This window comes from Mustela nigripes, chromosome 17 (assembly GCF_022355385.1).
Source record: "Mustela nigripes isolate SB6536 chromosome 17, MUSNIG.SB6536, whole genome shotgun sequence".
NCBI lineage: Eukaryota > Metazoa > Chordata > Mammalia > Carnivora > Mustelidae > Mustela > Mustela nigripes.
In genome coordinates this window covers 50,719,550-50,745,356 of record NC_081573.1, presented here as the reverse complement: position 1 = coordinate 50,745,356, position 25,807 = coordinate 50,719,550, and the positions used below count along the sequence as shown (strand labels likewise).

At 42.3% G+C, this 25,807-nt stretch overlaps 1 protein-coding gene and 1 long non-coding RNA gene across 9 annotated transcripts in view; one reads left to right on the top strand and one right to left on the bottom strand.

Moving 5' to 3' along the window:
- The window catches only part of WWOX (WW domain containing oxidoreductase), a 955,527-nt gene that overhangs the window by 659,918 nt on the left and 269,802 nt on the right, over positions 1-25,807 (bottom strand). For 7 of the 8 annotated variants that reach the window (XM_059382580.1, XM_059382581.1, XM_059382578.1 and 4 more), the window contains exon 8: positions 20,120-20,384. In XM_059382580.1, the coding sequence (XP_059238563.1) occupies positions 20,120-20,384 (265 nt within the window). Of the gene's footprint in view, positions 1-17,614; positions 18,442-20,119; positions 20,385-25,807 lie in introns of those variants that run through there. The other variant, XM_059382583.1, reaches the window with a different exon arrangement.
- On the top strand, positions 11,106-12,696 carry LOC132005580 (uncharacterized). The gene is made up of 2 exons (XR_009400845.1): positions 11,106-11,471; positions 12,370-12,696. It is a non-coding gene; the product is annotated as an uncharacterized LOC132005580 (long non-coding RNA).

The window sequence follows — 25,807 nt, the reverse complement described above, 5'->3', positions numbered from 1 at the left end:
TGCTGCGAATGGCTCGGATTTTGAAAACCGCTTTGCGCAGCTCCTGGCTGCCTCACCAGTCTCTGTGTTAGGCATACCCAAGTGGGGATCCTTGCAAAGAGCCGGCCCTGTTTGACGTGTCTTTATTTCTTCTTTCACTAAATCAGATCTCGAGTTCCAGCTACACTCGCATTTGGCTTGTGCGGATGGGTTTCTCAACCCAGAATTCCCTACCTTCCCCAGATACCCTCCCACACCTTCCTGCTTTCTGGCTTTCCTAATTAGTTCCTCATTTGGATGAGTGACAATATGAGCTCAGTGGATGGCGACTCAGATGCTAGGTGAGCCTGCGTTAAATATAGGACACCCAAGGGGAAGCTACAATTTGCTAGGTGGGCTTTCTGATTTATAAGAAGTGTGTGTGAAAGGTACAATTTTCGTTGAGCGTGAAATACCCATGTGCCATTTTAATCAGGTTTTAAAAAATCTGTATCAGACATGGAGTTCCACACATACGTTGTGGCCCCAAACTCACACAGTGTGGTTGGTCTGAGAGCCACCAACGCGGCACTAGGCAGGTGTGAAACGTGAGCCGTCTCACGGCTTACATCTGTGCCTAGAATTTGACAAATGAGATTAGCGATATCCATATCCTTACTGGTATCTTTGATCAGTATTATTTTCCAAGAAAAATACTTTCCAAACTTGGAGGGAGATGCAAGTGATACTTCCTGATATAAAAGAACAGACTAAAAACACAAATAAAGCACCCATTTAGTGTTGAACCCTGCAGTGCTCCAAGACTGCTCCGCCTCATGGGCCCAACCCTCACAGGTCACCTGGATTGGTTCAGGATATACTGTATTTCATACTTTAAAAGGGGTCAAATCTACTCTAGAGTTCTTCAAAAGCAAAGACACAGCAGGTCAATGGACATGCCCGCCCTATGCTGCGCCAGTCTTTTCTCCTGCAAAATGCAAATCTGAGTTATATGGGCCCACGTTCTACAGACAAAGTGGGCACCTTCTGAATGGCTAGTCCACTTGACCTGTGGTCTATTCCCCATAAGTGCTGGAGAAATCCATGGACTTGAAGCATGAGTATTCGAGGAGGAAAGAAGAGAACACAGAAGGAGTGCACTGCAAAGTGGGTTCTGGAGTAGAAAACTAAGAAAACAATAAAGCGTGAGCTGCCCCCACGGCCCTCAGCAATGTCAGCCCTGGCAGCCCGCCAGCACTCCCCATCCTGTGATTCTCTCCAGGCCTCAGGCCGCCCATCTCAAACGGCAGGACTGTACCTATCCTTACCACGTGTGGCTTTCTGATTCTTGACCACAGACTCATTTGGCAGCAATACCATGCTCCATCCACAGTGCCAATCCCAGAAACCACACTCAGCCCTGGGGTTGGCATCGGAGCCTACGGAAGCTTTGGTGCACTCTGGAGTGCAACGTGGGGAAGCAGCAAGATGCAGTGGGAAGGGCACAGATGTCAGAAGCTCAGCTCCACCCCTTACTAGCCATGGGACTGAAGCAAGGCACTCAAGTCCTCGATTTCCTCATCTCTAAAATGGGCATAATACTCTGTAATTCATTAGGTTCCTGAGGGAAGTAAAGTAATTAGAATGCATATAAAATGTAACTGGCCCATTGCCTGGCACTCAGCTTCTTCTCTACCCTCCCGTCCCTCCCGTGTAACCCTGAAGACAATCCAAAGGATGCTCAAATGAGAACACTATAGATAGAACCATCATAAAATATGGCTGGAGGTTTCAATACAACTGCAGTGAAAAACTATGTGGACTCTGTGGGGAAAACTGTATTCCAAAAAGGGCTTTATCTGATACTGTGGCCCACACCTAAAAGTCAACTCAAATATATGAACAGATGAGACTTATTATAAGCTAACCATGTGCATATAAATGCACATCTACAAGCTGATCGCCCAGAACCTATAAAAAGGCATGAACATGAAATCCGTGACTCACTGCTTCCATCCAAAGCCAGCTTCTTGAAGACAAACCAAAGACTTCAAAGGCCACCCTGAGAATCTGTGGGCAGCTCTCACTTTCTCAGGTTTGTAACCAATGCCTTACCATATGTTAGGCATTTCCATTTCCATTTGCTCCAGGGGTACTCCATCCCCACTCCCATCCCTGCCCCTCCATGTGAAAAGAATGAATTCATACAAAATGTCCCAGTGAATGTGCAAAGGGACAGCAGAGAGGCCAATGTGACAGGGTCAGAGTGACATCCAGGAGAACAATGGCACTCTAATTCCCACTGAAGACACCATAGTTGAAAATAGCAAGCGTGAAAGTATGTACTAAAATATCCTGAAAAAATAATAATAAATTATTCCTGATTTTAAAACCATCAGCAAAATCCCCATCACCCGCAGATGGAGCTGCTGTGTGGCCTGGGTTTTATGGACACTAGAGAAACACAGCCTGCTGCAGGTTACCTTCCTGGGAAGCCACGCAGTCTGACTTTATGAATATTCTGTGTCATTTCCATACTCAGGGGTCCCTGTGTTTAACTCATCGTGTGAGCCCAGAGTCCTACAAGCCAGTGGTTTCCAGCTGAGCAAGTTAAGGCAGCGACCACACTTGATTAATTCAGAAAGAGGGGAGAGAGAGCCAAAGTGTATATTTAGTACTTTTCTAGGAGAAAATTACTTTGGATTTGCATAAAGAGAAACAATTAGGTATTTCTCTATCTCTCAAAATACTTTGTAAAAATCTGGCTTTCTTGAATACCCCTGACCGTAAAGGTCTATAAAACTATGTGTACAGGGCACATGTTTGTATAGATACAGAATCTACCTATGAAACTCCAAGCTCTACCACCCCTAACCCCAACATAGACCCTCACAGAGCTTCAGTAGCAACCATTAACAGAGGCACAGGAGTTGTGGCTTTTTGTTCTAAATAGCCAGAAATTACTGAAACAGAGAGGTAAAGACTTTCCAAATGAAATAGCTTTTAGAACTGATCGGTGAAGATCCCTATAGCTTCAAAGCTATACCCACAGTTATGATGCAGCTAAATTTGGGGTCAAATAATTAACAAGAAAGGCAAAAAAAGGGTAAGCTAATCAAAGATGATTCTGAGATGTTCTGAAACTAGTTGAGAGAAGCCCCGCCATGTACCAAGAGTCAATCACTATTCTGTTACGTATATGTCTCGGGACTCTGAGGTTGCGTCTTGCAATTTTTCATCTGTAACATCAAGAAGTTCTTCGGGGCAGCAGGGGGAGGGACCTGGCTGTCTCGGCTGGAAGAATATTTGGCCCTTAATCTTGGGGTTGTGAGTTCGAGCCTTACACTGGGTGTAAATATTACTAAAAATAAAAATAATAATAATAAGCTTTAAAAAAACACAATGCTTAACTCCCTGGCCACTCTGAAATATCCAGTTATGCAAGAAATGCGCATCCATTCAAAACACTGGAAAGGCCATGTCAGTTAAAACATGAAATAATGAGAGTCTCACGGTGCCATGAAAATTCTCTCAGTGTGAACCTGAAACAAGTCTCTTGACATTTCTGGGTCCAGTTTCTAGACCTCTAAATTAATGGGGTTGGCCTGCATAATCGCCAAAGCTACTGCAGGATTGTGGCCACCGGAGACAATCAAAGGGATCCCTAGTTCATCCTACCACGCCAGGTGTTTGTGGATCAGTTCTTCCAAAGTCAAATGCTGGCCTCCATTTAGAAACTGCAATCCATTAGTTTACTGATATTATCCCTCTCAGTAATAATTAATAGTAGCAACCAGCCTGGGAGAACTTCAGGCAGTCGCATAAGTGAAGTCAATTAAATACCTAGGTGACACGGGGAATGGAAATTGTTGGAAATAAAGGGTTTTCTTCTTCCCCTGGTCCAATAAGGATGTACTAATCATTCCACTGTTTTCCCCCCAAGCCAAACACAATGAAATATAGCGCCCCCTCTCGGCATCCGCCGGTGCTCACAGGAGTTTATCTGTCCCTGTGTGTGTATACATATAAATGTGTACACACATTCACTTCCTCAGATTGTCTTCCTTGTATTAATGTCTCAGAATTAGGTGACTTACATTCTGTTTATTTTTGAAACACTGCATAATAATGTAATTTAAAATGATAATACCTATGAGATGAAATAAACATTTAGGTCAAACAATACTGTATCAATAAGACAAAACAATCTGTTGACAGGGAATGGGGAAGGGTAGAAGATAAATCCTGAGACAGAGCCTCCAGGCCAAGTTCAACCAGAACAAGGTATGCACCCTTCATCTTTGGGTGGACCCTGAGTTTCCTCATCTAGAAAAGGGGACCTTCCATGTGACCTCCAGCATAGAGAGTCAAGGAAGTTCTTGAGTCCAGCACAAGCTGCTAAATTCACGTTCCTTTTACACATGCCTTTTGTGCTCCTCATGAACATTAGAAAAGCAGAGTCTTAGAGGAAAGGCTATCAAAATTTTCTGAAAGAAAGCTTAGCCCTGGGGGAAAAATCTAAACTGAAACAAAGAAAGAAAGAAAGGAAGGAAGAAAGGAAGAAAAAGGGAGGGAAGGAGCGAGCGGAGTTTTGTATTTCCACCCACTAACTTTGGTTGAACTCACTTTCACTTGCTTAGGACTAAGGTGGAAGTCACAAAGTAACACCTGCAGAGTGAAGCTCTGTGGGCTGAAAACCTGTGATAAGTTATTACTTTGAAAGAACCAAGAAAGCAAGGAGCAAATCCGGACTGAATGAAGAAAACTTTTTGCTATTTTATTCAAAGTGGTGAAATGGCGTATCTGCAACAGAGCTTTTGCTACCCCTGGATAATCCCGCTTCAGAAGAGCCATCATCTGAGAACAGAGGAAGGCCTTGGAAGGGCCCTTAATGAGGACAGCAGTAACAAAACAAACAGAAAGGGGGTAGGCAGACGCACATACAATCACAGAGAACATTACCAGCCAGTCTGGACATGTACCAACCCCCCTAAGTGTGCAGCAGATTAGAAGCGTAGGATGGGCACACGTTGCATGACATTTCAACATCGAATAAAACCATCCTGCCAGTGGCATCGCTTAAGGAAGTGCTTGCGGAAATGCTGCCAGCCCACAAGGGGCTGTGCGTCTTCTCTGCTTGCAATGCAAACAGCTCCTTATAAGGATGATCGGTCAATGCTGTGTGTGCTAATTTGATAGCTCCTTCATCAAATGGCATTGCAAATTTCAGTGAATATTTTAAATCATGTTAACATGGTTTGGTAATGTTGGTATTCACTAAAAGGCCACAGCTATTTAAATAATGAATAGGCATGATAATTTTTAGACATATTATGGAAGTGACACGTAGATATTCTAAATATTCTCTTCTTAGAATCTGTCCTCCATCATTCATTGTCATCACTAGAAAGATAAATCAAGATGTTTCTGAGACATTGCAGATTCACAATTCTAACAGTTATTTATAGAGATAAACAACATACCTATCCAAAGGAAAAATACTTTATGTTAAAATATAGTCTCATATCATCTCTTTCCGATAACCCCTAAGGCAAGAATTTAATACTACTGCTTTAGAAAAGGAAAGACAAAACAGTATTTTGTTAAGCACTAAACAAAACTTAAATGTCAGATATCTTCCGTGTTTGTTTACGCAGGCATGCGTACATGGGCATATCAACAAATCATCCACAAATGTATATATCCCCTCCGCATTACTGCCCATTTACCTCCCAGGTTCAGTGAACATATTAAAAGCTATTTCTCCTTCTAATTCTGCAATATTTATCTCTAGGCCTTTGTATAGGTTCACAAAATTTCCAAAAGGCCAACCCTTTCAGCCTACCTAATTGGTCTCTACGGTAAAAAAAAAAAATCTCTTCTTCCCAATTCACTTTCTTGCAGCCATAAAGATGGCCTCTCTCAAGCCCAAACACAATCTGCAACCAACAGATGCCATCAGTCATAGGGATTTGGAGCTTGAGCATTTGAGCCCATTGGAAAGAGCTCGAATCTCCACTCTACTGCCTTTTAGTTATGTGCCCTTGAGCGGGTATTTATTATATGTCCTGACAAGCCTCCTCAGTAACAACAGGGAATACTGCTCTTGATATGTGAGAAACAGAGAAGGTGCATAGCAGGAGTCCTGGAAGACAGCAACTGCTCAATAAATGTTAGCTTTTCGTAGGTCATTGCCATCATCACTCTCTTATCACCATCATCACCGATATTAACAGGACGCTGTAAGATCCCAAACCCTCAAACACGCCCTCAGTAGCCTTTTTTCTTTTTGCCTTCACCTCCTGCATGGGTCAGCACAAACCCACGTTCATTAATCGTGCCTTCACTTCACCACTCCCATTTTGTTTTAAAATTAGAAATTTTATTCTTGATTTTTTGCATTTTTTTAAATTAAAATTTTTAAATATTACATCAAATATTGCTTATTTGATTACTGAGGGCTGTTGGGGAGGGGGCACATCCTTAATTTTGTCCCTAGTCCCGGTCTCCATCCTATACCACTGCGGCAAAGTCTACCTGAAAGAGTCTCCTGTCTGTATCTACAGTTCCACCTCCCACGTATCCTTCAAGGTTCAGTAAAGATGTCATCTCCATTCTACAATTTTACGTGACTACTCTTACATCGACCCCCAAAGTAGAAAACACGGTAGCAGTGGTGCCCATGCCTCCTCACGCCAGAGTTCTTGACATCTCTGCCCTGTCAAACATAAGTACCCACAGGCCAAGGATCATGGTCTGCTCACTCTTGCATGTTCTACCCCATGAGGCAGCCCACAAGGCACTCAATGAACACTTGTCAGATAGAAGCAGATCCAATAGTTCTAAAGTGGCAATTTTCAAAGGACAGATTGCTATTTAGCGGGTGCTAAAACTGGGTCACAATCAGCACTTTAAAAAATGAAATACAACCAAGATGAAAACAGCAGACAACACTGCTCATAGTTAGACTATTTCATTAAAAGTTCTGTTTCAGACACACACACACACACGCGCATGATACACAAAGACACACAGCATAAGCTTAAGGATACATACATCGGGCTGTGACATAAAAAACTGGTGGTCTTCCAAAAAAAAATAAGATTGAAAGACACTGTTCTGGACCAATGAGAGGACATCCTGACCCATCATGTACTACGCACCTGGCCACAACATTAGAAAGGGCAAGTGTTCCACAGTCATCCAACTCTTTCTTAGTTTGTAAAAGAATCAGATTAGCAACATCCTCAGGGACCAAACCTGGATAACTGAGAAACCCTGTGATATTGGAACACACTTGCAGAGGAATTTCAGTATTGGTTAAGAAGAGAATACTGGTCTTCTATCAATTAACACATATTTCTGGCTGATATAATGATCAAAACAACTTGGTGACAAAAACAACTTGGTAAAGTTGAGATTCTTCCAACCTAATTTGGCTTGGTGGGAATAACTGATACAAAGAAAAACTTATGAGACAAAAGGTATAAAATTTGGTGTGTACAGAAAACAGACAATGAAATCTTCACTGTATCATGTATCTGGGCAGGGGGAGAAGGTCCTGGTGAAAAGAACTTCAGTAAAATACTTAAAAAAAAAAAAAGCCACAGCTAAATTATCTACATATCAAGTTTAAAAATCTGATCAAAGTATTTAATTGACTTAATGGAATTCACCCTATATTAGACTCCCATGAAAAAAATTGATCAGTGTTAATATAGTTCTGATTAAAATGTTTTATTCATAAAGAGAGTTAAAAAAAAAAAGCCTCAGGATCAAAAGAGCAGGCTGAAATAGCTGGTTTTATCTTCCCCTCACCCCAAGCAGATTTTGTAAGGGTGCATGCCCATCTGCATGATATAAGAAACCCATTTATGAGTGCTCACTGTCTGCAAGTGTCCGTGGGAACTGCGCTTGCTAGCTAGCCCTTGTCATCTTTATAAACCATCTTAAATGAATTATATATGAAATAAATAGATTTTTCACAAAGATATATTTAAGATATAAATAGCCAACTGGAATGATGGGCACAGGAGAAAGAGAGTAGTCAAGAAATAAAAAGACCAAAAAGAAGTGAATATATGATTATGTCCTTGAAGAATTGTGATTGCATGAGTACCCAGAAACACCTATCTGATTAAAAGGTTTACCCTCTGAGAAACTGGTGTACTGCTTGATAGTATCTGGTGTTAATCATACAAAGACTGAAAGTAGAAATACAGGTGAAAGCTTCCCCAAATCCTGAAGACAGCATGTTTTATTAAAAAGATTCATTTTGTCAAAGCGTATCACATCGTCTCTTTCGTTGGGCGTGCACGATTCAGAAATATACCTAAAAGTTCAGATCAAGATAAATTTGCTTTTGGTCTGATGTTATTAACAGATTTAAGGGGCTATTCCTGTACTTCAACTTAAATTGCTTAATTAATTCATATTTGACCTGCTTCCAACACGGATTTAAGGTGACTAAAAAAAGAAAAAGACTAAAATAAGGGGAACAAAATGTAGAGCCACTAAAAATCAGAGGAAGCTGACATGTTCACCCTCAGCATTAATATGGTTTGAAAAGGCAAAAAACTGAACCAGAACTGCAGCAATACGTTACAATTTCATTACCAAGTGAAAGATAGAACGGTAGCTCCTCAAGGGTTCTCCTTGGGATTCGGACCGAAAGGGCACGTCTAACGGGCAGGGGCATAGCTGCAACATGTTTTTACCGTCAAATTATCGACCACGCCCCTGACAACAGCTTCTTGTGTAGTCTTAGAGATCAGTAAGACCTGAGGAAGAGGTCTTACTTCTCTCCATTTCAGAGAGAAAAAGGAGACCCAAGGCCCAGAGATGTAGTGTGACGTGTCCACAATTACAGATGTCCCTACAAGGAAAGGTGGAGACCGGGAGCCTCCTGCCTCCGACGACAAAGCCGGGCATGGCCTCCGTGCTAACATGGTGACACACTCTTCTTTCACACAATAGATGAACGTGCTCTTCTTGGGTTCCTACACACCTTGCACCGCGCGCTGGTCCCGGGTTGGGGGAAAGAAAGGCATGGACTTGTAAAAGGCACTCAGAACAGGAGAGACCAGATAAACGGGAGCCTGTGGTATTTGTCACCACTGGGCTTTGCCCTCTTGGCTCACAGAACATACGCTCCTTCGGGGAAAACTCAGACTGTACTGAATGCATCTCAGATCTTAACATTAGAGACTAACGTGGAGGCAGAGTAATAGTGAACACAGCAAAGGTCAGCTTAATTTTTCATTTTTTTAAATTTGGCTTTGAATGAAAAAGGCCTTCATTGTGGGCTTAAATATGAACCCGACAGACGCTTGAGCCTGGCAGTGAGACAAAACGGTACTGGAAGGTGTGGTGCACGAGCGCAAGACGGAGAGGAGACCCTTGCAGGGCCAGGATAAAGGAGTGTGGTATGCTCCCTGACGCCTCCTGCACTAGAAAGACGCCAGTTCAGTCCTGATGGTTTTAACAGAGAGAACAAGAGCAGAAGAAATCTATATTATTTTCACAACTGGATTCATTCCAGAAGCTAATTCTTTTGAAATACGTTGTATTTCTTTCTTTCTTTTAAACATCTTCTTAATGCCTTCTTTATAGGAAATGTGCTCAGAGTTAACGCTGTGACTTTGGCCACATTAATTTCATTACACGGTCTCTTATGGTTATAGAGTCAGTAAAGAAACAAACAACACATCGCACACACAAAAGCCAACAAGAGATGTCATGCTCTAAGAAAGAAAAACAGACTTACTGCATTCACCTGCCCAGGAATATTAAAATATCAAAAAAAAAATTAAGTACCAAGATTTTATAGTTGGGTTTTTTTTATTTTTTTTTTTTTTCTTCTAAAGAGTGAGAATACTAAGAAAACATTATGCAGGTCTCAGTAGTTGATATACAGTATTTTTTTTGGATCTGGCGAATATACTTTTTATAACTTTTCTGTGAAAGGAGGGACCTTCTAGCTCAGATTACTTGGACACTCTTACTGTTTATTCTTCCCTTTTTTGAGCAGTCAGAAGAGATTTCTCTCAGTACTTCAAATAAATAAGATATCCAGCTGAACAAACACCATACATTCCCGTGGATTACTTTGGCTTCTTAAAGAATATTTCACTTTCTTTTTTAGAAATGTAAATGATTAAAGAGACCCCATCATCTGAAACTCAAAGATGAAATGTTTCCAAGTGGTGCAGATTCTCTATAAGGTGGTATGTGGAGAAACAAAGGCCTCAGCAGAGTAAAAAAGCTTGATATTTCACAGGGGAAATTAGAATATGACTAAATAAGATACTTCACTTATTATACATTTTGAAGGAGAGGTTTTAGGCCATGAATACTTTCAGAATCAATATGTTTAACATTCAAAATCAATCTCTACAATATTTTCTGAAAACAGCAAAATGAAAGTATTTTTCCCCTTCCATTCCTACTTAAAAAACAAACAAAAGAAAACAAGAAATCCTGAAGACTATACATAGTTTGGAATAAGGCTATTCTACATGGACTTTGAAATGATCGCTGAGCCTTATCTAGCTTCATAGCTTAACAAAAACAAAAAACAAGTCCAGAGTATCTGGCCAATTTTTGAAACTCAATCAAAACTCAGCAATACATGTTTCTTTAGAAAGAAAATTTGGGCCATCTATTAGCATGGTCCCCTCTACTAAAGCAGCAAGAAAATAAATATTTGACTTTAGGAAACATAATCCACACGTTTCTTTATTCTTTTCATAAGCTTTCTTATTAAAGGTCTAAATCTTATCTCCCATCATGAGGCAGAAATACATAAATACAGAAAAAAACAAAATGGGTACCTCTGATACCTCTCTCAGCCCAGAAAGGGGGAAGAAGACAAGCACACAGAAAAGAGGCCAACGGGAGAGCAGCAAGGCAAACACCAGCGTGTCAGGGATGCATGCTATGGCATGAGGCCAAGAAATGTCAAAGCCTGTGAGTAAATCTGCTACCACATAAGCCTACAAAAGGCACTGGAAAAACCCAGTGAAACTGAACTTCTCAAGTACTCCCTGTCTCCCAGTTCTCCGCGCCACTGTGAAATCCTCCTCCTCTCCCTGTGAATGTGGGTCACACCCAGTGACTCGCTTCTAACAAACAGAATGGGCAAAAGTAGCAAGATGTCACTTCTGTGGTTAGCTTGCAAAGGGCTGTCACCTCATCTTGCTGGTAGACCATTTCCTCTCTAGCTTCCTCACTCTGATAGAGCAAGTGCCATGCTGGAGAGGCGCCTGCGGCAGGGGACTGAGAGAGAAGCCTCTAGCTAACAGCCAGAGAAGAACCCAAGTGTCCAATCTACTAGGCCACAGGGAGCTGAATCCTGTCAACAAGCTCGTGACCTTGGAAGTGGACCCTTCTCCAGCTGAGCCTTCAGATTCTTACAGCCCAGCTCACACTGTGAGTGCAGCCTGGGAGTTGACCCAGAAACAGAGGGCCCAGTGAAACCACACCGGGGGTTTTAGACCTACAGACACTGGAATGTAAGTAGACGGGGTGTCCTATTTATAAAAGGGCATAGGCTGAAATAGGTGCTTGTTAGAAAAAAGAGAAATTCTATATGCCAGGTCCGTTTACACTCTAATTCCAACCTCAGATCCCTTCATTCTGCTTCCCTCTCCTATGGCGAGTCTAGATGGGTCTGAGTTTCTAATGGCCTCGCTTCAGGCTCATGACCGTTAACGGAGATGCAGTTGGCTTTACAGCAAATTTGGACCTTTGGGGTCTTCTGGGCCAGTCACTCCCAAGTGCAGGCCCAGCACTTTCAACAACACAACAGTGACACTCCCATGGGTTTTCCAGAAGTTGAATGTATTCCACAATCAGGTCCTATTTACAGTTTTTGGCATTAAAATACCCATTCCTTAAAATCAGTGGTGACAGTTGATGGTGGTAGGTTTGTTTTTCTGGTTTCAGAACTAAAAGTACGAATCTACATTGGTATCCATTTCTTATTTCCATTAGAATTATACTGTTTTCTAAAATCTATAACCCACAGGACCACTAATTTGATCGACTGACTCATTTTACAGATAACAAAACTGAGGCCCAGAAAGGGTAAGTGGCTTGCTCAGAGATGCTCAATTGTCTGATTACAGCAAACCCTAAAATCAAGTGAGACAGAGATAGGGATGTAAACCAGGGAGCCTGGAGCCTGGCACTAAGTAGGTCTGCACATGACATGAAAGCCTCCACTCATTTTCAGTGTGTTCGTTTCTTCGTGTCCTAAGAAGGGGTGGGGTGGGGGTGGGTTTCAGTTTCTGAGCAATCAAGAACACCAAATCCAAGTTCTCTTATTGCTACTGAACACACACGTCACTGTCCACCTCACAAGGAATGATCAGTCCGTCTGGTGAGCTCTAGAAATGTCCCTGTCCGCAGGAAACACAGTGCAGCAGCGTCGTCCCTGGGCAGGGGAATGAAAGCCCCTGGCATCTGTCTCCTCGGGCGGGCCTCCGATGCCTACGCTGTGCTCCAGCCAAAAACCACTGGAAAGAAGCATGAAATCGGAGAAAAGGAAACCAGGAGGGGAGGATCAAAGGCAGCACCATGGACTTAAAAGCAATAAAAGAGCTTGTGAGGGGCCGGGGACCAGGGCCGCGCATTACCAACACGCCGGCAGGGGTGCAGGAGAAAGGAAGCCACGGAAGGTAAAACTAGGGGAATTTCACATCTTGGCTAAATGTTCATTAAATAATTTGTCACACATATTAAGGCCAGATAGTCACTTTTTCCCCACTTGGGTGCTCATTTGGGAACAAAGGCCCAACCAGACTTAAAACGCTGAAAAGCAAGGCAGAGAAAATGGTATGATGAGAAGCTAAGGCCCCACAGAACTCCGTATTTCTCTTCCCTTTGTCTTTAACAAGAAAGGGCTCATCTTCCCTCAAAGCTAAAGTATGGCTTCATACAGGCAGCTGGTTGTGGGGTGGGGGCACCTGGGTGACTCAGTCTGTCAAGCATCCCACTCTTGATTTGGGCTCAGGTCACGATCTCGAGGTTGTGGGGTTGAGCCCCATCTCGAGCCCCAAGTTGCGGTATGTACTCAGTGCAGACTCTGCTTGAGATTCTCTTTCTCCTTCTCCCTCTGCTCCTGCCCCTTCCCTTGTGTGCTCTCTCTCTCAAATAAATAAATAAAATCTTCTAATAAATAAATTAATTAAATTAAATGTTGGTTAAAAAAAAAAATGTGGGACACCTGGGTGGCTCAGTTGGTTAAGCAGCTGCCTTCGGCTCAGGTCATGATCCCAGCGTCCTGGGATAGAGTCCCACATCGGGCTCCTTGCTCGGCAGGGAGCCTGCTTCTGCCTCTGCCTCTGCCTGCCATTCTGTCTGCCTGTGTTCGCTCTCCCCCCCCCCCCGATAAATAAATAAAATCTTTAAAAAAAAAAAAATGAAAAACACAGGCAAACCAGAGGGCCTGCATTGTACCCCACTGCAGCCCGGCCAGTCCCAGCTACCATTCTGCATGTTACTCGGTCTGCGATATGGTTCTTCTGTGCTCAGTGGTCACAGGGTTATGGGACCTTTGGTGACCCAGAGCCATCACTGAGAACGGGCATCGACTCACTGGAAAGAGAGGCAAACTTTTGCTGGCCTGAGAACATAACGATGACAGTAGCAATGACAAAAACAACCACAGTAATAAATATCGAACATCTAGTATGTTTGTCAGGCATGATCTTTTTTTTTTTTTTTTAAAAGATTTTATTTATTTATTTGACAGAGAGAAATCACAAGTAGATGGAGAGGCAGGCAGAGAGAGAGAGAGGGAAGCAGGCTCTCCGCTGAGCAGAGAGCCCGATGCGGGACTCGATCCCAGGACTCTGAGATCATGACCTGAGCCGAAGGCAGCGGCTTAACCCACTGAGCCACCCAGGCGCCCTAGAGTCATGATCTTTGATTCCCAACATGTGTGGTAAGCATAATAGCAGTTAGGGTTTGTTGAGTATCGCACACATCCTAGATGCGGTGTTTTCCTCGGTGCCTTCAATTCTCAACACAAGCCCATGAGGCAAGTGTAACATCCCAGTATCACACATGAATATTAATCAGGTTATAAAATGTGCCCAAGAGGTAGCATGGGATGGAGCCTGTCCTGACTTACCCAAGCCTTGCGGTTCTCCCCTTACACTTTCCCTCCATACACACCCCGATGGCAGATCCCTTAACCGGTGCTTGCCCGGGAATATGGAGGGGGCCTGGGTTCTGGTCCCAGCTCCCCTATGTACTAGCTGTGGGGTGCGAGCTGGCCCCCCTGACTCATCCACTTCCTTATCTGCACATTCTGAACTGCAGGGGCCTGCCCACCTCAGACAGACTGATGGTAAGGGATGCCTTAATGACTGCCATTCATTAAGCACCTAATCGTCTTTCATTTATTCATTTACAAATATTTACTGAGCATTTACTTTATGGACCAGGGATACAGTAACATGAATGCTAAAACAGCACATTCAAGAGAGGGGGAAAACCATTAAATAAAAACCACAGAAATTATTTTTCTAAACTGCATCTGTGTTCAGTATTATAAAGAGAAATTCTGAGGTCCTTCCTTCGTTCACTCGGCACCCATGTACGGAGTGCTGGTATGCATCAGACAGCACTATGAGCATCAGCTCTTAGGAGAGCACAGAAAGGGGGTCTTGACCAGATCTTGATCCAATGCTTCCTTGGGGTGTGATGTGTGGACTGGGTTTTAAAGGATGAGTAGAAAGTAACTGAAAGTAGAGGAAAAGGAGGGGTTTAGACTAAAGGACAATATACTACAACATCTTGGGAAAGGAAGGAAAATGGGGCTGCAAGTAGCTTGAGGTGAAACTGGTAGCATAGAAGGGACCAGACAAGGTGGGTGCCACCCACTCAATTCTAACTTGCTTCCACAGTGACCCCATAAAATAGACAGCATTTCTAATTGACAGATGAGAGAACTATATACACACTTATTCAACAGATCCTGCTCAAAAGCCATTATCCCACCCTTCTTTCTTGCCACCAAATCTCACCTCCCACCCTAGAGATAGAAAAATGCAGGAAATGCACTTTCCTAATCTCTCTGTACCTAGGATATGGACAAGGGATGTGGGAGCTGAAGGCAAGTCTGCTACAAAGGACAGTTCTGAGATAGAATGTTCTTATCCTTGATAAAGAAGGGAGACATGTAAAGAGGGGTCCCATCCCTCCCATCCTACCTTCAGATGTCATCACAGAGGATGCAATGGTTGGTGCTATTGCAGCCATCTTATAAGCATGAGGGAAAAGCCAAGACAATCACAAAGGAGCTGCCTATACAGTAGCTAAACATACCCTTGGCAGCCTCTGGATTTCTGAATATATGAGGAAAAACAAACCTCTATTACTCCAAACACTTTTAACTGGGTGTTAATAACTCACAGTCCAAAACATGAAAACTGACATAGAATATGAGCCTCACAGAGACTGAAGCATTTCAAAATTATATAATGAAAGGCGGTGGAAATGTTGCATTTTGAACACAGGCGTAATGATTTTAAATCCTTTGCTCTTTTTCATGCTACCATTTCCCTTGGACGCTGAACTGAGCAAATACTGTTAATTTTAAAGCTCTGAACAGAATCAGAGGTGACTAATAAAACCAATGCCAATGATAATCCTGGAAAGTGAGAAGAATGTATGAGGCCACAGGGATGTGACCTCAGCAGGAAGAACGCTGCCTCTAGGTCCTTCTATGGAGTTCTGCAGGAAAGGTCAAGTGCAGCCGGACCACGGTGGGGCCTCAGGAGTCTAGTTTTCCAACATATCTGCAATGGCAACAGCAAGGCAGCAAGAGAATTGAGCCCTCATTTGGGAGTCCCGAAATATTTCCATTAGTGGAGAACATGCTGGAATGCCTGCATTGAAAAGCATATCTCCTCCTCCCAACACAGAAAAAGGCCCCTGCATTTCATTCCAGCACACCAGTAAAGATCCGAATGGGGTTTGTCCTTGATCATATCTAGAGTATAGTCAGCTGCAGGTATTTAAAGGGAGGGGGAAGTATTTTTCTAAAACACTAATTTAAAGAACAAATCAACATCTATTATCTCCTTCATTATGTTTTAAATTATACAACTATAAATCACCCTGCAGCGGGTTATTCAAGGGCAGAATTACTCAGCTTGGCTTTTGCGAAGGTTAGAAGAATGACATCTTGTGCTTTTCCTAGTTATAATTTATAACTTTGCAACGGAACCAGCGTTGCAGGTCCATCCATTAGTGGGGTAGCTGCACATCTGTTAAAACTCAGCACAATGACTGGCTTTACACGGCCACAGGAAACATAACTCAATCATTCCAGAAGTTCTACAAACTCAAGCCATTTTTTAACGTAAAATGATTTGAAAACGCAGTTCCCTAAAACATCTGCTAAGCTCTTGCTACCCTAACACATGATATTCTTTCTACTGTTACCTGCCAACATAAATATTTGGTCACACAAAACACCCTAAGAGGCCACGTGACAGCGTTCAGCTTCAAATTTACATACCGATCCGCAAAGGGCGGGCTTGGACCTAGGAACACTAGCTCAGATGTTGTTTACCAGAAATGGTAAACGAAAGTTTTTGTCGGGGGGTGGGGCAGAAAAGACTGAGGGTTAAGTTCATGAAGATACTCTCAAACATTTTAAAAAGGAAACCTAACTGCACAAGAAGAGATGTACAGGGCGGGGGCGCTGTGAGGAACAAGGGTACTCTGAGGAGCCCCTAAAGGGTCTGCAGACGAGTATGCCATTCTCTTGGGCAAGCTGGGCAAGTCCTCTGTGCTTTTTAACTACAAAACGAGGGTAATAGTTCTAACTGCAGAGCCTTTGGAAGGAATCCCTGAAGACACACATGCTGAGGCATAAAGCATCATGATGTCTGGCCTAAAGTGCCAAGTCGCATCCTACCTGGGTGTATGACAGTAATCTAAAATCAACACACAGGGCAACAATCACCAATAGCCAAAATTAGCCTTGCAAGTCTTTTCCATCACCGGGTCTGGTTCTGTAAATTGCATTACTTGGAGAAATACCTATATATGAACACTTTATATACGTTTACAATGTATATTCATACATGCATATGCAAAATATAATTGAGAGTATCTTAATGGCATTACAGAAAGCTAGAAAGACAGGAAAGTAACAGATAATATACACACGATGGATGTGACTTTGTTATCAGAAAGCTCCCAACAAACTTTAGTTTCCTTTAAGATGTTTCAAAAGCAGTGAAAGAATCCTGTACATATTTAAAAACAACCCTATTCCCGGGGCATCTGGCTGGCTTAGGAGGCAGAGTGTGTGATTCTTGATCTCAGGGTTATAAGTTCAAGAACCACACTGGACAAAAAGCTTTCTTTAAAAAAATAAAATCCTATTTCAATTTGTATGTATTATTTTTATTTTTACACAAATTGGAGACAAACGTTCCTCCCCCTCCCAGCACCCCCAGACTCCTCATCCACCTGCCCTGACCTCCAGAATTCAAAGGGAGGTGATGCCAAAGCCAAAGATTCACCAGTAGGGGTCGCTGTGCTGAGATTAATCCCTATGAGTTTCTCATTAGTGATTATTATACTGCAGGCGGCCAAAATGGAAAAATTAATTAATTTCAAAGTGATAATGCATTTACAGCAACAATTAGAAATGTATAACTGTAAAAGGGCAACATTTAAAAGACAGATTACATTTAATAAAGTTGCACAAGAACATCCAATTGTAAAATTACTGATCTGCAACAATATTCCTTAAAGAGGCACTTAAAATAGCCTGACTCCATGAAGGGTGACCTAATTACTGTAACTAAAATCACCGTAGTCACAGCAAGTCACAGCAAATAAAACAGGGACATTGATATTAGAATACTGTTGTTTAATACTTCAGGGAGTCAGCTCGGGTGGAGAAGCAAAGGCAGAGCCTCCAAGCACAAGGCTGGGCTGTGCTTCTGGATTCCATGACCTTGTGCAACGGCATGTGTACTGGTATCAAAGGAAACACTTCTGGAGTGAAATGCAGACGGAGCTGGGAGGCACAGGCAGCCAAGTGGTGAGGAGGACGTGGCATCCACGCTAAGCTTCAGGCGTTTAGGAACCCAAATTTCACAGGGGTCAGAAGAGGATGCAACTATATGGCTTATCCAAAACCAAATCTGTGTTAAAAAGGTAGAAATGCACTCTGCATTCACGAAATGAATGTCTTATCATGACAGAAGGAGTGTCAAGCCACATACAGAAGGATGAAACATCAGAGAGACTTTTCAGTAAGCCCATTCTGTTCCACGTCACACAGCCCCATCCCCGGTTACAGTCATGCCGATGCCTCCTCCACACACGCGAAGTCCAAAATGTTTACGAACGAGAAGGGAGTAGCTGTGAGTTTGACAAGTTAGTTCCCATTCCAACTCTTATAAACCGAGTCCTAGAACTCTTATGGCTAAGAACACCACCCGACACCTAAATATAGAAAAATAGTATTAGAAATTTCGTAAAAGTCAAAACTTACATACACATTTCATAGTCTTCATAATTTATATGCTTATCTTAAAAAGTGTATTTGTGGCAGAAAAAAGATGCTGTTCCTCAGTTACCGGCAGACAAGAATATGGAAATTTCATTCTGCTACGGCTTCCCAGGGGACCAGAAGTACATGTTGAAGACCAGGCTCTCTTGATCTGGACACCCTTCCTACTGTGCCGATAACCTTCTCTTTGGGCCTCTGGGGACGGAGACAGAGGTCCCCCCACAACACCACCACCAGACTCCCAGCTTTCAGACTCCCTTAGTTCTGTAACCCTTGTATGCAACACAAATAATGATGTTTTGTGCACCTTTGTTCTCTCCAAAGGTGATACAACAACAAGAATAACAACCATCATAACAGGATTACTGCACACCTACTACACACACACAGACACCTTGCTGGGCACATTAAACTGTGTTTTCTGATATGAAATATTTAAGTGTAAATGAATCATAAATCTAAATTAAAGTAAAATCAAATTAAAAATTCAGTTTCTTACCTGTATCAGTCACTTCTCAAGGGCTCCATAGCCACATACGGCAGGTGGCTACCACGCTGGATAGTCAGAATAAAATCATGACAAATGCTATACCCATTATTATAAAATGTCATATCCATTATGGTCAATCCCCCACCAAGCCACAGGGCCATCTTAGTTGTGAGGAATCAGGCTAGGATTGGTTAAGTGCCTTACCCACAATATGTGCGAATGGCCACTGGAGGAAATAAACTGTATTCAGAGGCCACAGGACCTTTCCCCAGGATAATGATTTCACCTTGTGATACTTATAAAGCCCAAAATGTGTCTGGGCCTTTTCTGACGACTTGATGTTAGTTTGTTAAGTGGAATAGTACTAGTTTGCACTAACTCCAAGTGTTTTTAAAGTCCTCTTGTTTAGAAAAATACCATATCAAATATATTGTGTAAAATGTGCATTGTTCATTTAAAAGACTTTCTATTAAAATGTTTTCATGGAAGATGTCTCTAGATGTGGTTGTTACACAACCATCAAAAATGTAAAAAATTCCTATTTTCCTTATGAACATTTCCAAATTTAACCACAGAAGTGTTTCATTGAAAAGGACCCACCTTTGGGGAGGTAAAGAATAAAATGCACTTCCAACCAACGAAAGGTTCTCCAGATGAGACTTCCACTCATTAAAGAAGAATTCAAAACATCAAATAACGATTCTCAGTGGAAACAAAGGAATCACTTCCACTGATAATTCAGTGATCACAAATCCATGTTTTTCACATACTGACCCAAAATACCATTATCAAATACTACCCTTTCTGCATAATAGCAATAAAACAATGGCATCAAAATAGAGAGAAGCATTTCCATCAAGACTTCCAGCCATCCTTAACGCAACACTTGACAACCACATCTACTACCCAGCCCTCCAAGAGCCTTTAGAGAAACAGATGCCATCTACATCCACTGAAGTATGATCGAGAGCCCTTTCGGACAGCTCTGACAGGCCTGAGGATGGGACTTTTAAGAACAGACTCATCACCACAAGACGCAAGAAGCTGAAGAGAACACAGGAGTCCATAAAGGGTATGGCGAGTCCATAAGGTGTTTGCGGCGACAGAAGCTGTTCACTTACCATGGACTTGGTGAAAGGCCGGGCCAAGGTAAACAGCAGCGTGTACACCCACCAGCTGCGGTGAATGGAGGAGTACATCATGTTTCCAGGATGCACGGCGTTGGACGTGACCCCGCGTGGGGACAGGCGGCGGTGGAGCTCATTGGAGAAGAGAATGTTGCAGAGCTTGGACCGGTTATAAGCCAGCATGGCCCAGTAGTCATTTTTAGATGGAGAAAGGCGACTGAAGTCCAGTTTTCCCGAGGAATCACTAATATCTGTGAATCTAAAAAAAGAAGAAGAAGAAGAAGAAGAAAGAAATATGACATGAAGCAGCCAATCTCGATTTCTGATACTAGCATCTTTTTTCTTAATTAGAAATCTGAGGAAACCAGAGACAACTGTGAACAACTAAAAACATAATTCTGCAAATGTAGAAACAGTCTCCCTTAGAAACTGACAATAGTGATTTAACACAATAAACCAACTGGGTCCAAAGACAGAGTAAATAAAGGCCCAAACCCAGAAATGGAGCAATTTTAACATGCTGAACTCCCCCTCCTTCTAACATGGATTTTTCAAAACCTTCAGCAGGAAGTTCAAGGATAATTAAATTAAATGGAAAAGCATCTTAAATAAAGGGCTGCTGCTTTTGGAAGCAGAAAGATATCACATTCCTAACCTTTGACGGGGGCTTTCCTGGGTTGTTTTAGCCAACAAATGCATGAGCCCTGTGTATTTTCATTTGAGCATCCAAGTAAATATAGATGAGTCTTGCTGCCCCCAAGACTCTTTTCCAGATTAAAAATTAATGATTATAAAGGGGTTATAACCTTGGTGAGGTGCCATCAATAGTCTTATACGTTTAAAAGATAAATGTAAACAAAGCCAAAATGAGTTCTGGCAGAGTCTACTGTTTTTAAGTATACCCATGGCATGGATACACACAAATCAAAGTAAGTAGTTGGTGTTTTATAATTGGGTCTGACGGAGTCATTAAACACCAGCTGTTTGGTCCTTTCCTTTCTTTCCTGTTCTTTCTTTCTTTCTTTCAGTAACAAAGTAGTGACTGCCCTAAAAGAAAAGATAAAAAAGAATCCTAACAAAAGGAATTTTCTAGATGATGGTGCCAGCCTTGTTAAGGACCCCTCACAGCTTCCTTCACTAAATTAACTCTGCAAATTTGCATCAAGTACTAAGGAAACATAAGGGAGTACTCTGGGTAACTGCTGCAGAAACAGAAGCAAAAGGTAAAATGAGAATTATGGAATAATCTGGGTGTTCCTTAAGATGAGCAGTTTAGGCTGAGCTATGACCAAGGAGAAGCATCACAGGGACAGATGAAATTCATGTTTTAATGGAAATTAGACCTCCCTTCTGCAGGACTCAGTCAGTGACATCCAATTTCTGGTGTTAAATGACATTGCTGCTCTAAAGTCATCAACAAAGCCAATGGCCAGAAATGTTATCACGGAAACAGCAACAAGACTCTGAAACTAATTGTTGGTTGCCTATTTCCAAATCCCGAAACCACAGAAAGGGCCCAGACTTCTGAGCTTAATCATCTAAAGCAGTAGAACTTAGCGGGAAATTTGAAAATTTATGGGGGCCTTTTTCTGGTGGTTATAATGATTGCCAGCGGGGGCCAGGGATGGTGGATGTCTTGCAATGCAGACAGAGTCTTGCTCAGTGAAGACTGGCTCACTGGACATTCACGCAGATGAAAAGCCTGTGTATAATGATCTGAGCCTAGAGCCTGTTTTATATACATGCACAGTTTTTATATACACGCACAGTTTTAATCCACTGCATTTTTAAGAGTACAGTATAACAGCTATGCAAATGAAGAATGAACTCATGTTGATATTGCATGGGTTCTGGGGGGAAGGTGAGCCTTGAGTCCATGCTGGTAGTATATAAGCCTACAGTGCCACACACCTGTTAACAGTCTGCATTTGTAAGTACCCCAGTGGTGGTGACTTACGCGCGGGTATGCACATCTGATTACTTACCTTTCCTATAGTCCTGTTCAAGTAAGAAACAGGCTATTTTATTTCACATTTATTTTTTCTTCCCATTACAGTTAAGCTAGCATACTGAATTAAAATATATTTATGCAAGGAAGCTGCATTATTTCTGAACTTTATTTCAATGTATAATATGGTATTACAAAAAGAGACTGCTGAAAATCCAATGATCCAACATACGGGCCATGTCTTAGAAATTCTACCTACTCTAAGTAGAAAGTAGCATCAAGGATCTAGACTGCACCTAAATGGTACGGGATAAAAATTACATCCTTCTCTCATTCTCCCCTCTTCTTTCCAGCAATTTTGCTGAAAACCATTCTTGGCATATTTGTTTAACCCAATCCAGCTTGAGAGCCATTTCTTCCAGGCAACTCTCCCCAGCTGCTTGTTGTCATAATGATTTCTTGGGTGGCAATGGGAACAGATTGAAAGCCACACAAAGCATAAAGAAAGACATGTTTCCAAGGAAATTAGGCACCCACTTGCCAGGACCCAGCCCATGATGCCCCTAGTGTTCAGTGACCCCACACTGCCCCACCTCCCAACATCAGTAACAAAGCAAGTGATGCCATCTTTGGCTTTTATCTGTGCACTGTGCCTCTGTCCTTACCGCACCAGACTGCAAGCCATTGAATCACCTGCTTCCAGCTCTGCACTGTGAATTCCTAGAAGGTGGACAGTAAGCCACTTGCATAATGCCTACCACCATGCCTGACACATAGCAGGGACTAATTACAGGGTTAGAGAATTAAAGTTTGGTGGTGGGTCTGGAATTCCAAACTAGAGGCCCAAGTTTCCTTATTTGAGGAAAATTTAGCATTAGTTCCAAAGGGAAAATTTAGCATTAGTTTCAGGTCCTCTAGGTTCTTCATCAATAGGTATATGTGTGTAGCACTTCAGAAGTTTAGAATGAATTCCCTGCTTTGGTTTTTAAGGACAACACAGAAGTATCTCATGACTGAGGAATACCAGGCAGGTTAAGAGGGGGAAAGGAAATGATTCCTAGTCCTTAATCTAGAAATAAGGCAAAAGACACACACACACACCCCATGCTGAGAAATCAGATGGAACTCAGTGGAAGGAAATTCTTAGGATGGAGAAGCACACCTACTATACGGCAGGCCCACGCTTTCCAAGCAGCCCCCACTCCGTAAGAGGGCACCGAACTTTCTCCCCTGATAATCTCCCTCCTGAGCAACAGACCCATTTTTAAGGTCTGATTAGCTTGTACTGACAGTCCTCTAGAAAACGGAAAGGGCAGGCAGGCTTTTTGATTCCTCTGAAGCAGGGCAGGCTTCCTGAAAAGTGACCATGTTCACCTCTCAGCTCAAGTGGCAGTGAAACAACTCTTAAAAGGCTACCTACCCTATTTTCAAGTTGAAAAACTGACAGTGTCACACAACAATGCCTTAATAGAATTATCCTCCTACCGACACAGTAAAATATTAGCATTTGCTCTCTGGACATTAACACTTGCTGTTTGTGGGGATTTCTATCTTGTATTTCTATATATACTGCTCCTTTTTTTCCTTTTTAACCGAGGACTTTTAATTACCAAACAAAAATAATTAGGCTGGATTCTATGTAGACAAAAGCTAGTACGTTCAAAGAATAAGACTGAATTTGCTTCAAAAGCTGTGTGTGTGTGTGTTTGCGCGCGTGCGCGCGTATGTGTGTGTAGCAACTTGGCACTCAACACAGACGCAGCCATTCAGAGCTCTATAGCCAGCCCTCTGCTCTTCTCATTCTATTTTAATTGTTATCTGAAAAATTTTCACAGCAACGAAGTCGAGCTCTCATTTCAATATGATGTATTTTGGGTATGCAGAAACCCCGTTCCCTTGCTCAGACTCCAGATGAGTAACTAAAATACAGTGAAGACACAGGAAGGCTAATAAATATTTTGCCTGGGGGCAGTCTGGTATAATATTTTCCTGCAAACATAGGACTTTATTTTTCCCCTAACAGGGGGTCCTGACTCCAACCAAGAGACTCCACCAAGGTTTATGGAGGTAATTAGATATCCACACTTCCATTTTACAACATGGTTTAGGGCTCTGGGTCCTTGAGCAGTGAGCGAGTGCTTTCCCAGGACCGTGCTCCCAGTACTCACATTGTCATCTTGGGCACCGCAGGAGGCAACACAAGTGTAATAAACAAACCAGCTCGCGGGAATTAGCATTTTGTAAAAATACCCCCTAACAGGTGCCAAAGATGACCAGAAAGCAGAAAAATCAGTGCCCATCAGCAGATAGGAATGGGTCTGATGAGACATTTCAGGAAGTCCTTGTCTCTAAACTAAAATGGGACTAATTCAGGAGACCAAGGCCCTTCCTTCCATTCGTCTGCTCCATGAAATTAAGATTCAGATCTCCAAGGTAGGCTCGAATCATGCGGCAGTTAAGAAGAGAACAAAGACGTCACATGAAATACCATTTGAGATACAGATTTACAAAGGGAAGCAAGCAGCTGACAATTCAACATAATCTCCCATTAAATACCAACTCATTTAAACCTATCCCGTGGTGCCCTCCACATCTGGCAAACGATCAGGGCTGGCAGATTTATTTCCAGAGCTCACTCTCCCGCGCCGGCCCCCACAGTAGCCTCCCTCACTCCTGAGCAGGGCCACTCCACTCCCTGCCCCCCCCCCGCCCCCACAAACCTGGTGTGATTTGCAAAGATAAGAATGTCCAGATTTTGTTACCACCTAATTACTAGATGTTTCGTGTCTTTTAACACAGGGGAGGATTATTACGGGCATTTTCCTTTCATTTCAGCCATCATAAATTTAAAATGGTAAAAGTAAATCTATCTGCAATGTGTCACTTATACCATAAGCCCCTGTGTTTGGGAGTGATAAAGGGTTCAGGCTAACCCTTGGCTGGTCTCTCTCTTCCAAGTCCCAGGGGTTACATTTTATGGAAGCATGATTAAAAAAATAAGCTTCATTCTGGGTCACTAAAACATTTCAGGACTTAAGACGGAGAAGAAGGGGGGAAAAAATAGGCCCTTGCACATTATTTTTTTTCCAGCTACTTTGCAAAGGGTGAAAGCTCCCAGCCACACCAGGAAAATCTCCCTAACATGCATTATCTAGCCTCACCCACAAAGTCCTTTGTCTTCTCCGACTACTTTTCTTTAGACAAATAGTCGTTTATCCAACTCTAGAAACAAATATGCTGAAAATACGACGAAATTTTCAAATGCCTTTTTAGTCAATTGGATATTCTCCTAATGGTAATAGAAGAGAAGTGCCATCTGATGTTTTAATTGAAATTTTAACCAAAAGAGGCATGGCCAGATTTCTAATATGTTCTAACTACAGTACTTTCCCTTTCTACAATTACACAGCTAATGTCTGCATTGAATTCCCTAATTTCTCATTATAAAACAATTGGATTTCATCTCGCAGTCTTTAATTGCATTGTTTCTCCTGCTAGAATAACTGCACATTCTTCTTGGTGAGGTGTTGAAGTTGTTGAATGACAAATCAATAAAGGTCAGGCATTCAGATTTTAATCAATTATTATTCCATCTCAAAGCAAAATCAATGAGGGGCCTGAAGTATAGTTGTAAAAGCCATCTACGTCGCTGTAGACAAAACCCCTACTAATCCTCCACAATCCCAAAACACGAGAAAGACCCTGGAAAACCAGCCAGGTTGAGTGCACCCACA